This window comes from Tenrec ecaudatus, chromosome 4 (genome assembly GCF_050624435.1).
Source record: "Tenrec ecaudatus isolate mTenEca1 chromosome 4, mTenEca1.hap1, whole genome shotgun sequence".
Lineage (NCBI taxonomy): Eukaryota > Metazoa > Chordata > Mammalia > Afrosoricida > Tenrecidae > Tenrec > Tenrec ecaudatus.
This window is the reverse complement of record NC_134533.1, coordinates 191,377,871-191,396,707: the sequence shown is the minus strand read 5'-3', so window position 1 is coordinate 191,396,707 and position 18,837 is coordinate 191,377,871. Positions and strand designations below refer to the sequence as shown.

Here is an 18,837-nt window from a genome sequence, read left to right as displayed (position 1 = left end):
AAGACCCGTGGGCTGCTCAAAGGACAGACGGATCTGTATTGAAAGTCGTACGGATGGAGTGCTTCAGAGGCAAGGATGGCAAGGCTGTCTCAGATACATTGGACAGAGTGCTGAGAGGCCACTCCCTAAAAAGACATCACTTTTTGGTAAAGTGGGAGGGTGATGAAAAAGGGCGGGCCGCGAGGAGATGGACTGACACAGTGGCTGCAACTGTGGGCTCAGGCACAGGAACGATTGGGAAGACGGTGCTGCCCTCTTCGTTCCCAAACATGATATCCTTCTCCAGGGACTGGTCTCGCGTGAGAATTCGTCTACAGTCCGGGAGAGGAAGACTCACTACCCTTGCCTCTCAGGAGCATTCTGGCTGTCCAACTTCCAAGATAGGTTTGTTTGTTCTTTTGACAGCCCACGGTACTTTCAATGTTCTTCTCCAGCACCATAACTCAAATGCACCGATTGCTTTTCAGTCTTCTCTTTGCAACGTCCAACTCTCACATGGATCTCTGATGGCTTCATGTGCTGGGCTGCTAACTGCCAGTTTTAGCAGTTTGGAACCAGCAGGCCCCGTGCAGAAAAGATAAGGCTTTCTACTCCTGTAGAGGGTCATCATCTCAGAATCTCCCAGGGATCGTTTTTTTTGTTTTCTATTCCCCCCCGCCCACCCCCCCACACACACAGGGGTAGTTTTACCTGACACATGGGATCACTATGAGTTGGAATCTACTTAACGGCAGTGAGTTTGTTTGGGTAATTTTTAGGAAAGTTTTTACTTGGGGGACAGAGAGAAAGAAACTTCACATAAATAGGGTTCTAAGTCCCTAGAAGAGACGATAGAGTAATGTGAACCAGGTGGTCAATAGATTAGAAACATGGGGGGAATAGATGAACAAAAATCAAACTGATGTTATACATAATCTGCATTTATACCAATCATATTTGCATGATCTGAATGGGTGGGTAAACTGTTTATTCTGTTAAATGGATGAAAATTTCCACTTTTCAGGGGAGATCAACCCACAATAGATAACCAGAGTGCACAATGATCAGAAAGAGAACTGAATTGTTCTGCTAACAGAGGGAGAAAATGTGAACTTTCTGGTGGGATAGACTGGCAAAGGAGGACTAAAAATTGCAGCTCAAGACTACAGGATGAGGGCAAGATCCTGGAGTCCAAGGGGCCCACGGCTAAGCCTTGAGTCAACTCAATTAGACACACTAGCAAAGGGCCGTGAGTGAACAGAAAGAGCTGCCTTTCATCTTGGGAGAAAGCAGGTTGGAGAGACGGGAGGGGAGATACATGTGATTTTTTTTTTTAATTCACTTGGAAACTTTTAGAGTTCTCAGAGATATCAAAAGAACATTAAGACACTTGTTAATGATTAAATTGTATCATGTGGATTATGTGCCAATAAAACCAAAGAAAAGAAAGGCTCTTATTATCTGTTGTATAAGAACTCAAACTATGCTTCTAAATATTTCAATGAAAAAGTGACTTCAAAAGGCTGCCGATCCTGGGGAAACTCAGGTAGTTGCCATCAGGGTGATGGATGATTAGAGATTTAGACGAAAGAATGGATCGATATCTAGGTAATGATTGATAGCCTAGTCAATCCTTTTACTTATCCCTGGCCTGCTTCTAGTCCCTAATGCTTGACAATGGAAATTCTAAATTTCCATCATTACAAAATCCTATTAGACAGTAATGTCCTTGGGATGCCTCTTAGAACTACCCTCATTAAAAAAATGGTTGGATTGTACATCAGTAGTGATGAGGTTTCTCTGCTTTTGCCCATTTCCACTGGGGACACAGAAATGGCAACCACGGTGCGTGTTTTCTGTTGTGTCTGAATGTGGTGGTCCACGCTGTCACACTCCACTGTTGGCAGTTTCATGGATCTTCGTTTTTATTTCAGTGACTCCCAACGATGTTTGTTCATCAAGACTCGAGAGCCTCCACAATGTGAATATGCCTGATCCTGCACAACCTGTACTTTGACTCCATTTATCCCAAACATATCCTTCAAGCCTGTTCAAAATCCATCAGATCCGCCCCCCCCCCCCCAGGTAGTCCTAGAAGAAACAAATTAAATTTCATTTTATGTATGTAGCTGTTGAAAATTTAGCACAACCTAAATGTGTAACAATAGGGGAATGGATAGATACATTACGGTATCTTCAAATGATGTTCTATTGTGAAATCACTTAACAATATTAAAACATTAAAAACATTTTTTAAATGTGCACAAGTTGTTTAAAATGGGATAGAAAATTGCCACGATCTAATATGATTTAAGCAAAGACACAACTTCATCTCATAAAAACACACAGGCTCATATGTGTATGCAGTATCCACACAGAGAAATTGTTGATTTTTAATCATTTTGAGTGATGAGATTATAAGTGACTTTCATTTCCTTCTTGGGACTGTTCTTCTTCATAGTGTTTGACTAGGTATAGCTTCAGTACTCTAAAGAAAGCAAGACGTCATTATCAAAAGGTCTATAAAGAGTATCAAATAGAAGGGAGGAAGCATAACGAGTGCCAGAAACGAAGAACAAGGTTGAAGAGTTTAAAAGCAGCAGGAGGGGCCACTCCGAGTTCTACCTTGTGAACCCACCTCACCTGACTTGTGAAAGTGTGTGAAAGTTGGCCTTGAGCCATGGTCGTAATCTCCATAAACTAGGAAAGGGAGCGTGGTCTTCCCTGAGACTTTCTTTTGTCCAGGGGTCGGTGACATGAGGAATCAACCAAGAAGAATTCTCCTTAGGCAAGATCAAAGAGAAAGAAAGTCTCAAACAGAGAAAGGGGAAAATGAAACCAAAAGGCTGTGCTCTCCTAGGCCCACACATTCACTTCTTGGTGGCTCCTGCAGCCAAGACTCCTCCCTGCCTGGTTTGTGGTTCACAAGCAGAGTCTTAATTTTAGCAGCCCTCACCTAGAAGAACAAGCCTACGTTCCTCCAAGTTCAAGTCAAACATGACACAGAGCAACAAGATCCTGATGCAACATTTTTAAAAGAAAGAATGCTGCTTATCAATTTTTTTTTTTACTTTTTAAAGTATTGGTTGACTTGTTCTCCACGTTGTCTGTGCTTTGGGTTTACAGGCTAGCTGGTTTTGATGAAAATCCGCTTTCCCTGCTCCCGCAGCACCTGCCGCCACAACTCTCCTGCTTTCTACAGGCAACTGCCTTCTACTCTTCCAGATAGCTCTTCTAACACTTAGCTTCATGTTATCACACAACGCTCATGAAGTTCTTTATTAATTAGTGGAGGTATTACCTACTAACTCCCTATTGTGCTAGAAACTGCTCTGGCTCTCACACGACATCCTCTGCCTAGAGTTGCATCACAATTTTTAATAAAGCTAATTTTGTTACATTATTGTAATTAGGGATTTTTCACTGCATAGCCAAATAGTTGTACAACAAGTGCATTGTTTTTCCTAACGTTAATCACTGCCTTTACATGAGCTTTGTTCTGGTTTCATTATTTTCGGGTGATTGCTTTTATCTTAAATAATGATAAATACACTGTATTAACATGTACAATTCACTGGTGTTAATTACATCCAAAATACTGTGCAACCATCACCATAACTTATTTCTTTTCTCAACTACCCAAACAGAGACCAAACACAAACATAACCGTTAAGCAGTGATTCCCTGTTCCCCCCCTTCCTCCAGCATTAGGTAACCTCTCATTTGAATTGGCTTACTGTAGATATTTCAGGTAAATGTAGTTATGCAATAGGATCCTTTTATGTCTTGATTATTTCCATTAGGATAATGTTTTCCAGGTTCATCCATGTCACAGGATAAATCAGAACTTGATACCTTTTGTGACTGAGTAACATCCCACTGTACGTATAGTAAACATTTTGTTTATTCATTTGTGGATGGACACTCAGGTTGTTTCCATCTCTTGGCTGTTGTTAACAGTACCATTGTAAACATTTTCTTACAAGTATCCTGTCTTCAATTATGATAGAGAATTATTAGCAGAACCTCATTTCACTTCATGGTTGAATATATTCCACTGTATGGATATATCACATTTTGGGTAGGGGGAGTTAATCAGTAAATATTTATTGAAGGAATTTTGAGAAACAAACCCCAAATCACAAATTGATAATAGGAGATGTCATTTGTAAATAGCAGGTTTTTCCCATGAATTTTTTCCTCAACAGTTGTATTGGTATATAGTTCAGATAACACACAATTCAATAGGTCAGTCACATCAAGAAGATGTGTACAATCATCACCACAACCCATTTTAGAACATTTTCTTCAAGCTTGTACTCATCGTTATTAGCTCCCCATGCCCCCTGACCTCCCCTACCAGACCCTCAAGGAATCATTAATCCAGTTACTGTCTCTATAGATTGACCTATCCTGGATTTCATGCACACACACACACACGCAAACATTTAAAAACAAACAACTAATAAGAATAATCTTATTTTCCTCATTTGTTCATCTTCATAAGAAAGCTAAAATTAAGGGTGGAAGGGACGATGCTGGGAGAGTGGAGGGTGAGTGGGTTGGAAAGGGGGAACTGATTACAAGGATCCACATGTGACCTCTTCCCTGGGAGAGGGACAGCAGAGAAGGGGGGAAGGGAGACTCCGGATAGGGCAAGATATGACAAAATAACGATGTATAAATTACCAAGGGCACATGAGGGAGGGGGGAATGGGGAGGGAGGGGGAAAAAAAAGAGGACCTGATGCAAGGGGCTTAAGTGGAGAGCAAATGCCTTGAGAATGATTGGGGCAGGGAATGTATGGATGTGCTTTATACAATTGATGTATGTATATGTATGGATTGTGGTAAGAGTTGTATGAGTCCCTAATAAAATGTAAAAGAAGAAAAGAGAAAAAAATGATTAGGGCAAAAAAAAAAAAGAAAGCTAAAATTTCCTTACATTTACTGACTGGTTCATCTATGTACACATGCATTTGTCCACCTGTTTGTTTGGGGGAATAATGCTACAATGAACATTGGTATTGTTTGAGTCCTTGATTTCAAGTCTTTGGGGTATAGGTTTCTGAGTGGAATTGCTGGGCCATATGTCTGTCTAGGCTTTTGAGGCGATGCCAAATTGATTTCCATATTGGCTGCATCAGGTTTCATTCTTACCAACAATAGGTAAGTGTGGTAACGTGAAATTTCTTCATATGATTGTTCTCTCCATATCTCTCTAACTCCTACCAAATGATGGGGTGGACTTATGCAAATTGGGTCTGTGAAACACTAGTAGAGGGGATTGGTCCTTTTCATTGCCATTCCTTAGTGTATAAGAGAGCCATCTCAGAGGCAGGAAGAGAGACTTCCTGAGACCATGAAGGAAGACGAGCCACAGTGGCGTAGACAGCAAGGCCCTACCATGCCCCCACAAGCTGCTGACACAATGAAACCATGAGGCAGAGCCAAGCAGCAGCACCGAGGTTATGAGACTGTAAGGCAGATTTGCAGATGGACTTCCTGGCCCACAAAAGCAGAAGCCAAAGACCACGTGGCAATGAAAAAAGGGAGGTCTTCGATGAAACAGACTGACCAGGAGCTGCAACCATGTGTTCAAGCCTGGGAACAATTGTGAAGCTGGTACAGGATTGAGCAGGACTGTGTTCTGTTGTACATGAGTCAGAACTGACAGGATGACACCGGCCAACGACACAAATAGAGATCCAGGACAGGTCCTCACCATGTTACCTTCTACTCTCCAGATTCCATGAGGGCTCACATCATAATAGTCCCAGGGATTAGTGGCCAGAGTGGGTCTTGATCTCCATTACCCTATTGCACCCATAGATAGCACTACTTTGGACTATCTCCAAGAAAGTGTTAGGCAAGATGTTGTCAATTCTTTCCTGCCCCAAAGACCCTGAATTCATCATGAAAATTGAATCCACTTCTAAGAATTGGGCACCTTTTTCTCCAGTACCAGTACCAGAAAAGTCTCATAGGATCTACACATGCGTGACCCCTTTCCATCTGCCCATTCCCCAAATGCCTACCATCCTCTCAGTGTCGAAGAGCGTGGGACGAATCTCTTATCAGACACACTTTGCATGGCATTTAGCGCCTTATAAAGCCCATGTGTATTTGCCTCAAATCTCTAAACCAGTGGTTCTGAACCTTCCTAATGCCACGACCCTTTAATACAGTTTCTCATGTTGTGGCGACCCCCCCCAACCATAAAGTTATTTTCGTTGCTACTTCATAACTGTAATTTTGCTATTGTTATGAATCATAGTATAAATATCTGATAAGCAGGATGTATTTTCATTGTTACAAATTGAACATAATTAAAGCACAGTGATTAATCACAAAAACAATATGTAATTATATCTTGTGAAATATTTATTTCTAATTACAAATAAATGAACTTTTGTCTTGAAGCATGGTGTAGCATGGTCACAGTCTTCCCACAGGGTACTTGTAAGTGGGCGGATCTGCATGTGGGCAGACCCGCCTGGAGACGGAGGAGCCGTGTCTCGGTTCCTAAGACCACTGGCAATGGGGTCCCGACCTACAGGTTGAGAACCGCGGCTCTAAATGTTCTACGTATCTTGAAAGTAGGTGCCCCATCATTTCATTTTACTATTTCCAGTCCTTGTAGACAAGCTACTTTTTAACTTTGAACTTTTCTTTCTCCTTCATCTTTCTTCTCCCGCCCTCAATGCCGTTTACCAGTACAGTTTAAATTGTTCCATTGGTTTTTCCTATTAACCACAGTTTCCACCATAGAGATTGAGGCAAATCAAATGATTGCCGGACGATAACCTGGGGGAATCGCCACCGTGGAGCTTTTTCTATCTACCTGATTGCTTCCCAGAGCCACGTCCATGGCTAAGAGGCCCCCACGCAGAGAAAACCTGTCATCAAATACTTCTGGTTCTTAGAGGATTCTCCACGAATCAAGGTAACTGTTCTGCTTAGTCAGTGACAGCTTTACTGCAAGGACTCGCCTCGTGGGGTCTCACAGCACATCAGAACAGACCTTCACGATTCACGCAGCATCACCTTTGGGCAGCAACTTCAGACCACATGAGATATTTCCTCCCTGCCCTCAAGGCCCTCACTGGGGTGCATGCCACTCAGTGATGTCACAACTCACTTCGCTTCCATAGGTGGGGCCTGGACTGCTCCCTGCTTTGGGCCCAAATGTGTGGAGCAGCTTGGAAGTGTCCCTTCCACCTCTTCCCATTTCTCAAAGCAGAAACCACCTCTCCCCTCGGCCGCTTAGTGGGCAGCACAGCCCCCAGTCTACAGTCTGACTGGAGCGTGACGACTTCCACACTGGATGATGGGTGACATCAACCCTAGGGACCCCACCGCCTTGGCGGCCCCTCCCACTACATCATCTTTAGCCTGCTGCAGCCTGGGGTCATTTTGATGTTACCCCATCTGACAGTGCCACACACACAAGCACACCCTCCCTTCCTGGTGGCACTGCCCACCTCTCTCCTGCCGCCTACCTTCCCCTGCCTACTGAGCACACGTTGGGATAAGCTTGCCCACTTTCATACAGGCCCTCTGGTACGAAGACTTTGTCTTCAGTAGGGACTGATCTTTGCAAGCTATTCACCTTATGGATTTCCATCTACACTCAAAACTAAGCTTGAAACTGTGTGGAAATCCACTTCCTTCCTTCCTCTGAGCCTGGAAGCATCTGGGGCATTTTCTTCTTGACCATACCATCTTTGGGTGGGGGACCTCTTCCCCTTGCTGCCTGTGAGTTCTACCAAGCCTACAAGAAATAGTACAGACCAGTCCACAGAGAGAACCACATGACCTGCCCCACTATGAGACATGATGCCCCTCAGTGACTAAGGGCGATACAGGGGACAGCACCGGAGACACAGTGTGGGAATTGCACCTGACCTGATCCCACCACACCGAGGCAAAGCACTGGGGGAGTACAGTGGAACAGCAAGGGAATGGAGTGGCAGGGTTCCCAGGGAATGCTGAAAGTGGACTTTGGGGCCAGGGCGTGGTGCCCCAACAGACTGGACTGGAAAACACTTCTAAGGGCCAACAAACGATCCTTGAACTAACTACAACAAAAAGAAAGAAAGAAAGAAATAGTACATATAATAGCTAAACTGGTTTGAGCACACAAAAATGAAGAAATAGTACATATAATATCTAAACTGAAAAAAAAATATCTAAACTGGTTTAAGTTGGAAGGCCTCATGATGCATACTAACATTATCCTTACATGAACTCAGAAAAAGCACAAAAAGGAAAACTATAGTCTAACAGAGGATCATCAGACACATAAAATACTGGGCAATCAAATCTAGGAGTATATGTATTGCAAGGTTAGTGTTGGGCTGTTCCCGGCAAGGGCAGCAGTTTGAACCACCAGCCATCATGCAGGAGAAAGACAACCTAGGATTTCTACTTCTGTAAAGAGTGACCATCTCTGAAACCCGCAGGGGCAGTTCTACCCTGTTCTGTGGTTCTGCTATGAGTCAGAGTGGAACTGGTGGCAGTGAGTTTGGGTTTTCGTTTTGAAATATAAATAGTTTATGACAATCAAATAAAACTTAGCTCAGGGATATAAATAAGACTCTGACTGCCATCGAGTCGATGCCGGCTCACAGTGACCCTGTAGCACAGGGTAGAACTGCCCTGTGGCTTTCCTAAGAGTGTAACGCTTTATGGGAGTAGAAAACCCCACCTTTCTTGGTTATTAGAAATCAACTATTATAATTTGAGGAAGGGCGCTGTCTAAATAAATGCCGGAAAATCAAGATCTATCTTGATTTTTGGAAAACATCTTGTAAATGGGTAACGGGATGGAGATGATCCTTAACGTGATATATCAGAAATCTTCAGCAAAAATCACACTTGATGTGGAACACTACAATCATTTCCATAAAAGTCATCTATGAGACTGTAATTTCAATACTGTCTTAATCTTCCTAGTTAATGTAGTTAGATAGGAAATGGAAAAGAGCCTTCTATATTAAAGAGAGGGTGAAAAAGTCAACATACTTGTCTCCTAAAATAGAGACAAATCATAAATAATTAAGATGAGTTCAGCAAACTAACCAGATACAGAGAAAACAATTAAGAAAAGCATAAGGAGCAATTTCAAATCTCATTATAATTCAAGTAAGAGAAGAAAATTAAAACCATGGTTAACAAATTGTTATCAATCTTTCTTAATTTATCAGAAGAATTTCTAGGGATTTGGCCACAAGAACCAGAAGAAGACTCATACTTTGGCTTCTACTGAAGCTAGCCTAATGAGCTATTCCAATATATGTAAAAATTCAAAAGCATAAAGGTGCCAACGGCACATTAATGTTATTGAAAAACCAGAAAACAATTTAAATACCCCAAATAGGAGTGAGTTAGTTAACAGTCACATATGTGATAAAAGAATGTTATTTTTGTCAACAAAAATTTGTTATGTCATTGTAATAACACTGCAATGCTTACTTAAGAAGTGAAAAATCAAGGCAAAAGAATGTTATGGTTGATACAGCAATTGTGTACAAATGCATTTGGAGAAAAGTGTCACCTGAAATGCAGTATAGATACGAGCTCAAATGAGCGTCAAAAGGTGTAACATCACATCCTGGTACAACTATCTCCTAGCCGTGTGGCCTTGGCCAAATTGTCTCATTCATCTCAATTTACTCATCATCAAAACCAGGTTTATTCATAGCATCTGCCTGAAAGGCTAGTTATGAGAATACATTAATTAAGATCTTCAAAGTTCCAAGAATAGTGCCATTGGTATAAGAAGCAGCCACTAAATATTCATTATTGTGGATACAGAAAGGTTCTGATAGGCATTATGGTAGGGTTATGAAATTGTTGGTGAGTCCCTTCAAGTGCCTTTCAACTCATAGCCGCCAAGTGTACATCAGAATAGAACCATGCTCGATCCTCCACCAACTTCACAACGGTGGTTAGGCTTACACCCATTACGACAGTCACTGTTTAAAGAAATCGCATTGAGTGTCTTCCACTTTTTGATGACCCTCTACTTTACCAAGCATGATGTCCTTTTCCAGGGACAAAAAGTTCTCCAAACTTGCCGCCATCAAGTTGATAGCCATAGGAACCCTGGTAGGGCAATGAGTTATGAGATGGGCTGCTAATCACAAGGTCAACAGTTCGAAACCACCAGTTGCTCAGTAAGCAAAAGACGAAGCTTTCTACTCCCCAAAAGACTTACAGACTCAGAAACCCACAGAGACCGTTCTAATCTGTCCTATAGGGTCACTATGAGTACCGGGGACTTGTCCCATTCAATAACATCTTCAAATCATGAGGCAACGTTTCACCATCCTTCCTTCTAAGTTGCATTCTGGCTGAATTTTTTCCCCAGACAGATTTATTTGGTCTTCTGACACTTCCAAGTATAATCAATACTCTTCACGAACTCCTAATTCAAATGCATATATTCTTGTCCAGTCTTCTTTATTCATCGACCACTTCTACGTGTATATGAGGTGATTAAAATCACACTGGTTTGGGTCAGGAGCTCCTTAGTCCTCAAAGTGACGACTTGCTTCTTCAACACTTTAAAGAGGTCTTTTGCAGATTTGTCTAAGCCAATATATTGTTTTGTTTCTAGACTGCTGCTTCCATGAACATTGACTGTGGATCCAAGTACAATGAAAGCCTGGGAAACGTCTATCCTTTCTCCACTTAACCATGATGCTGTTTATTGGTCCATTGTGAGAATTTCGGTTCTTCTTTACATGGAGTTTGTAATTTATAAAAAGACAGTGGTCTTTGATCTTCCTCAGTAAATGCTTCAAGTCCTTCTGGCTTTAAGCAAGCAAGGTTGTAGCATCTGCACATTGCTTATGAGTCTTCCTCCGATCTTGATCCCACATTCTTCTTCTTGGAGTCCAGCCTCTCACGTTATTTGACTAACACACAGATTAAATAAGTATGTGAAAGAATACAACTCTGACACACACATTTTCAAATTTTAAACCATTCGTTATTCTCTTGTTCTGTTCAAACAACTGCCTTTTGGGTATGTACCATTCCTTGTTAGTACGGTGAAGCGTTCCAGATTTCCCATTCTTTGCCATGTCTTCCATAGTTTGTTATGATCCATGCAGTCAAATGGGTTTGCATATTCAACAAAACACAAGTAAGCATCGTCTGGTGTTTTCTGTTTTCAGCTAAGATCCACTCAGTATCAGCAATGATAACCTTCCTTCCATGTCCTCTTCTGAATCTGACTGGGATTTCTGAGAGCTCTCTATGTGCTGCTGCAGCAATTTTTAAATTATCTTCAGCACAGTTTTACTTGCCAAATACTAATAAGTGTTCACTGATATTAATCATTAATCATAGTTTTGTTTTATTTATTAATAATTGTGATATTGATAATCATTTATTGTTGTTGTCAGGGACTGTCCAGTCTGGTCTGACCCTATGTAAAACAGAACACAACACTCCAGAGCCCTAAGCCATCTCCACAATTGTTATGTTTGAGCTTATTGTGGCAGCCACTCTATCAATTCATCTTTTTTAAAAAATCATTTTATTGAGGGCTCATACAACTTTTATCACAATCCATACATACATCAATTGTGTAAAGCACATTTGTACATTCATTGCCCTTATCATTCTCAAACGTTTGCTCTTCATGTAAGCCCCTGGCATCAGCTCCTCATTTTTCACCTCCCTCCCTGCTCCCCCCTCCCTCATGAACCCTTGATAATTTATAAATTATTATTTTGTCATATCTTGCACTGTCCAACATCTCCCTTCACCCACTTTTCTGTTGTCTGTCCCCCAGGGAGGGGGCTACATGTAGATCCCTGTAATTGTTTCCCCCTATCAATTCATCTTATGAAAGACCTTGCTCTTCTTTACTGCCATGATATCATTCTCCAGGGACTAGTTTCTCCTGAAAACATCTCCAAAGTACATGAGACAAAGTCTTGCCATCTTCGCTTCCAAAGAGCATTGTGGCTATACTTCTTCCAAGACCAAGTTGTTTGTTCCTCTGGGACATTCAGTAGTCTTAGCCAACGGCATAATTAAAATGCATCAAGTCTTTCTTCTTCAATGTCCAACTTCCACATGTATATGAGGTAATTAAAAATACCATGGCTTGTGTCAGGTGCAACTTCGTCCACAAAGTGACACCCTTGTTTTCAACACATTAAAGAGGTCTTGCCATGTAGTAGTCTGGTAGCCCTGGTTCTGCCTCTATGCATGATTGTCATTGGAACTTTTGGCCTATGCTTAACCCCCATTGCTCATGTACATAACCTCCAGTTATGTTAGCATTTAATCTGTGTAAGTAAACAACTCCTGTATTGCAGTCTGAAAAACTGGCCTATACATGCATAATTTCCTTTTCTTGACAGTACTATAAATTCTGCATCATTTGGCTAAGTTTATGACATTACCAGTAGAATCATCCTATGGCCCTGGAGGATCATTTATAATGTTCTCTATCATAAAATGATAATGGTGAACCATGTGTGATTGAGTGTGTGTGTGTGTGTGTGTGTGTGTGTGTGTGTGTGTGTGTTATCCTATACACAGGGATACCAAAAAAGAAAAACAGAATTGTGATGGTGGAGAAGAGCTTTTGTAGTATGGATTTTATCTGCTAGGTGAGCATCAACAACTGGCTCTGAGTTAGTGCACCCAGTGGTGTCACCTGGGAAGGTTCTCTCTGGTCTCAGTGTATTTTTTTTTCATAAAAGCAGTTTAACTCAAACCTCATTTTTGTGATGGCCAATTTAAGAGAACAGTGTGCAGAAGTGAAATTTTGTTTCCTGCTCAGAAAAAAATGCCGCAGAAACTGATGTGATGTTAAACAGAGTTTACAAGGACAGCACTATGGGAAAAACTCGTACGAGTGGTTTTCTCATTTCTAAAAAGGTGAAATGTCAATTGATGACAAACCTCATTCTGGACATTGGTCAACTTCCCAAATGGATGAAAATGTCAACTCATAGTGCATTTGGAGTTCATTCCACCAGGTCAGACTATTAATCAAACCTATTTAGAGGTTCTGAAAAGATTGCATTAACAGTCTGCAACAAAAAACGTCTGATTTGTGGCAGACAAGGGGACTATTTTTGCCACCATGACAGTGCACCTGCGACCACAGCCACCTCAGTGCACCAGTTTTTGGCGAAAAACAGCATGCCACCCACTCTTGCTCCATGCACCTTACCTCACTCCATGAGACTTCTTTTCTTTTCCACAAATGAGAGGGATGTGAAAGGACAGTGATTTGAAGATGTAGAAGAGGTGAAGAAAAAAATGAAGGAAGTAATGTCAACCATCCAAACAGATGAGTTTGAAAATGTTTCCAAGCATGGAATCACAGATTTGACAAATATATTACGTGTAATGGAGAGTACTTTGAAGGGGATAAGGTTGGTTTGTAAAATAAATAAATTTAATACACAGCTTTGAAAAAGAAATTCCATTTTTTGTTACGTGTGTGTGAAAGAGAGAGAAGAAAATTGAAAAGATTTGGGACTCAAACATACATAATTCTAGTTCCAATCTAAGAACAGTTAGTTCGTATGATATGGCCCTATAGGATACTCACCTTCCTGAAGAGATCATTGAAGCTATAGGTGCTATAGAAAAGTGTGCTAAAGAGATCTGATGGTGCCTGACTATCAGGAAGAAGAGTGACTGGGGTCTTAAAGGCTTTTCTTCAAACAAGCAGCCATCTAAGTGAGGTGTCAGCTAAGTCCACACGGAAGAAGCACACCAGCCTGTGTGAACCAAGGACTGTAAGTAATAAAAATCCAAAGGAGGAAATCCTATTAGAGATTAAATTGTGAACACAGTTTGTAGAAGGCTATGAAAGACCAAAATCTAACTGCAAGATCCCCACATGGATTAAGCCTCTGGTGAATTCCCGCTGAATATAGTTCAGGGATGTTATCAGATCCAGAGCATCGTAAAGTTGATCATGGCAGATGTAGTTAGGTTAAAATGTAACACTTTATCATTTGAGCTAGCTTTTGACCCATTTAAAAATTGTTTCAATTTCTAACATTTGTTTTCTTTTAGATTGGTTTTTTTCTCAATTTTCTTTAGTCATTGTTTTTTATGTTATCTCAAATTCCTTAATGGTACACTACATAAATAAAATAGAATCTTCTCTCTCATCTCTTCATTGTCATACTTCTAAGGGGAAAAAATTGCAATAGCTCTCCAACAATAATTTCCCATTCATTCTTCAGCATATGATAATCTCAATTCTTCTGCTGCTATGGAATTTAAATAATGTGACTAATTTCCTCAAGGTCCAAAACTGCTGGCCATTTCTGAGGCTCCCTTTCCAGGCCAATTCCATTTTAAAAGGAGGGCGTGAGTGGTAGGACGCAGCACGTTTTTAGAATCTCTGATGAGGGGAACCGAAAGCTGGGCTTTGCAAGTGTGTGAAAGCAGGTCAGAGTCCAGAACTACTAGAGTACAGAACTAATACAGAAACAGGAAACAAGGGTGGTCAAGTGAGAAGTCAGTGACCACATGCCTGGGGAAATCCAATACGGGAACCAGAAAATAAAATGGGTGAAAGAACACCCCGAATCTCCAGGCAAACAAAATCCTTCAGGCCCAGACCAAATTCTGCAGGATCCCTAAGGCTGCTGCAGCTGAGTTTTATTCTTGAATCTCAGTGTCTTAAGCACGCTTGTACATATGTTGCCATCAACATTTCCAAAACATTTTCATTTTACTTGAGCCCTTGCTATCAGCTCTTTTTCCCCTCCCACCCCCGCGCCCCTCCACCAGCATGTCTTAAGGTTGCTTCCTTTCTGTTCCTTAATAGCACCCTCTCAGATTCAACTCTTTCTCCTTTCATTGTTCTTTCTCCCATTTAATCATCCCTACTTCCTTCCACTTGTCAAATACAGATTTGCTGAATAGTTTCTATACGGTGGGTATTATGATATGACATAAATGTACACAATAAGTAAGATATGGTCTACGATCTCAAGAACTCATTATCTTCTCTAAGACAAGTGATTTAAAAATTGATAAAGCTGAATAAATGTCCATGTTTCCCTGAATTCTTGCTTAGACTTTCTTCACCCACTCTCACTCATGACTCCAAGTCCCAATAAAAGGTGCTTCAATGTGGGAAACAAAGATTTCTCCCAAGTCGTCTCCCCCAAACATATGTTGGACTTAGGGCACTACTCGCAACTAATGGTAAATGATTGTCAAGTTACCTCCCTAAAGGCAGTCAGTTACCAGGCTACTGTCTGGTCCCACCACAAATAGGACCCACCCCTACTATTAAGGACAATGGGCTACTTCTCCCTAAAGGCTTGCGACCATCAGTTTGGTCCAGCAGGGTGGGTTTCTATAGTGAGCCAGAGAACAGGTCAAACTGGCTCAGTGACATCCAAAGTTAGGCTGCCAATCTGAATCTAGGATCTCCCCATGTTGTCCCATGTGTACCCCTATTATCTCCCCTTCCTATTAAGTGGATCCCCTAAATCACACACCCCCTCCCATTACTGTATTACCTATAGCATAATCCTTTCCTGTGATGTATGTCTTCACCTGTAATTAGGGGATTTGCACGTCCCCAGATAATATAAAAGCCCTGGTTAGCAATACATCTCTCTCGCTCCACATGGACCACCAAGTGAAGCACAGGTGAGCATGCTACAATGAAATGTGTCTGACTCCATTATTTCAATCTCTCTTCTATCTCTCATGCTCTCTGTAACTTTACTATAATCTTTACTTATTATCGCTGTACAATTGCACCTACAGGACCAGTGATGATGTGTTAGGGGCTGGCCTTTCCCCCTGACACTTCAATCTCAAATCACCAACTATCTCTCTGGTTTTCTCAACCGATGTCCTACAACTATCATAAACTCTGCATGACAGCATGATCATTTGCCACCAAACACAAAGAAATCAACCTGGAAAACTCTGAGAAACTCATCAACTTCCCTTTTACCCACCCAATGGACCCACATGTAGATGATAATTCTTGTCAATTTCATCTTCTAAAATGTTCTCAAAACTAGACTCTCAAAGAATCAACATAGAAGAGGGAGCAGACTTTGCCTAGCAATAAAGCTCAGATGCAGAAAGGGATAAGAAAGACTTATGCAATCACATTGTGGAATTAGCCGTCAATGTCTCTCTCTCTCTCTCTCTCTCTCTCTCTCATACACACACACACACACACGTTTATGAATTGTTGAATGAAACAATAATTTGCTCTCTGAATTTTCACCCAGCTCACAGTAAACACAACCACAAAATATCTTGAACTCTTCCCTCCATTCTTTCTTGTTCTACGTTCCTTTCTGGCCGTCATCATTTGGAAATAACCTTCTGCTTTCTCACTTGTGCTGAAATACTCTACCAGTCATCATTACTACTGATACTAAAATTATCTTTGCAAAAGCCAAATTTGGTTTATTTCTACCTTCATTAAGACCTACCACAAATTCTGTAACTAAAAGGCTTTATCCCTGTGTTAGAAGGGTTGACTAGAGAAACAAAGTCAGAGACACTCATATTGTGTAAGAGAGAGCTATATATCAAAGAGCAATTTTATATTGAGAAAAGATCCCAGTCCAGTCCAGATCAAGACCATAAACTGATAGTAGCCCATAAGTCCCATTTTAGCTCATAAATTCCTCTTCAGGCGCATCTCAGCACTGGCGTGGCTCCTCCAGCTCAAAGGTCCTGGATGCCATCACCTTGGCTCCATGTGGCTTGTCACAGGCCAGTGGGAGCAGAGAGAGTGTCCTGCCTCCAGTGAGGAAGAGAGGAAAAATCCCAGAATCCTTATGAGAAGGCCATGCCCACAAGGAGGCATCAATCAGGCTGTGACCTGATTGACAGGCTAGACTCCACTCCTCTAACCTATTTATCAAGTTGACATGAAATTATGTAGCTACCACATCCCTGCATTAGGAACCTTTACATATCTTCCCCGTACTTTCTCCCTTTCTCTTTCAAGAAGTCCTGGTGGTGCAGTGCTTAAGGCACTGATGAAAGGTCTGTGGTTCTAACTTAATCGCAGAAAGATGTGGTTGAATGTTTCTGTAAAGATTTACAGAGCCAGAAACACTATGGGGCCATTCTCGTCTGTTCTATGAAGTTGCTATGAGTCCAAATCAATTCTGCGGTAGAGGGATGTGACTTGTCTTCAAGACCACGCTAATTACACAGAATTGCTTTTACCTGCCAAACACAAGAAGCTTTCATCGTGTTCTTTATGTCTTTCTCAGTCTAAGATACTCTCCTTTCCTCTTTCCAGCGGAAACACCCTGAGACCCTTAACACTAGTTCAACTACTACTTCCTCTGGAAAGCCTGCCCATCCCCTCCAGGCATTATTGTCCAGCCTTTCCACAGAGCTCTGTGCTTAGTGTGCACTCATAGAAAGGACCACAGTCACGTGGGATTCATTTAGACATCTGTATAGTTGTCTGTCTCCCTCGCTAGAGTGAACATCTAAACCTAGAAGAGAGGGATCATGTGCTATTCATTTCACGTTGCCTTGTACCTAGCCCATTGGCCGCCACATATCTTGGTTGGAGGAATGAATAACTCCACGAATGGATAATGACTAAAAAGATGTCTTTCATTCATTACAAGAATGTTAGGACATAACGTGCATCTTGGTAAGAGTTAAGAAAATAAAAATTGAGGAAGGAAATGATTGTCAGGAGAAATCAAGAAGAATCTCTGGTTTGCACAGAAAATGAAGTTGACATTTAGAGAACTGCAGGCGATCAAATAAGGGAAGAGTCCATTGGGCCAAGGGATGTCAGAATCCAGTGACATCTTTGCAATGTCACTCCACAAGTCCAAACAAGTCTAAGCATCTTCGCATCCCAATAAGCACAGGACTACACAGAGTTCCCGAAGAAACTACTGCAAACAAACAAAACAAAACTTACACTTAGGCAGTGAGGTGTTCGATCAAAAAATTTTCCAGAGTATATGGGTCTGATGTGATGTGCAGGTTCCACTTCAGGTTCAATGTTTTCGGCCTCTTCCTTTTTCACTTCAGGTTGTTGGGAAAACTGGCATCCAAGGGGTTCTGTCCCTAAGCACATTTGGGGAGGTGGCTCCTCTAATTGGGGAAGCCCGATGTCCATCTCCACTGGATTTGTCATCTCTGGGCTGGGTTGAACCCTAAGACAGGCGGAGTCTTTCTCCAGGTCCTGTCTAGGTTCGGGGCCCAAAGCAGGCTGCTTTCCCACAGAAGCTTCTACCCCATCAGGATCCCAGCGCGAAGGCCCTCTCGGGTGCTCTAAAGCCTGTGGGTGTCCACACTCCAGGCCCAGGGGCTGCTGTTTCACCCAGCCCCGGGAAGACCTTGCCAGAAGACGCTCCTTTTCCAAGCCCATTCTTCCTGGCAGCATTCCCAGAGAAGGTTTTGTTTCCGGAAAGGCGCAAGCCTTGTTCACTTCTAAATTACCCCACTCGGTGGGAGTCTTAAACTCCGACCCCCAAACATTCGGTTTTCCTAATCCCATTTCAAGCCCTTTCCTCAAAGGAGAGGTGATGTCTTGCGGCCCCATCGGCCTCTCATCCTTATTATTAACCGCGGGGCTCTCTCTCCATCGGGAATCTTGTTTTCCAAATTCTACTCCAGCCCTAAACTCCTTGGGAGATTTCGTCCCCACTAGCACTTGTGAGTCATCTTTTTCTTGATCGGTGAGTGCGACCCCGGTGCTAAGAGACTGCCCCGCAGACACCTCTCCTGCACAGGCGTTCATTTCTAACGGGAAAGCTTCTCCTGGCTCCAGGGAAGTTCCCGATTCTCCGGTAAGCCCCATTCCCGTAGGGGAACCGACTTTCGGAAAAGAGCACAT

The 18,837-nt window shown here is 42.0% G+C and overlaps 1 protein-coding gene across 1 annotated transcript in view; it reads right to left on the bottom strand.

Annotated features, from left to right (window-relative positions):
- EFHB (EF-hand domain family member B) overlaps nt 1-18,837 on the bottom strand; it is a 73,901-nt gene extending 55,064 nt beyond the window's left edge. The window contains exon 1 of the mRNA XM_075547173.1: nt 17,917-18,837. Coding sequence (XP_075403288.1) covers nt 17,917-18,837 — 921 coding nt within the window. The remainder of the gene's footprint in view (nt 1-17,916) is intronic.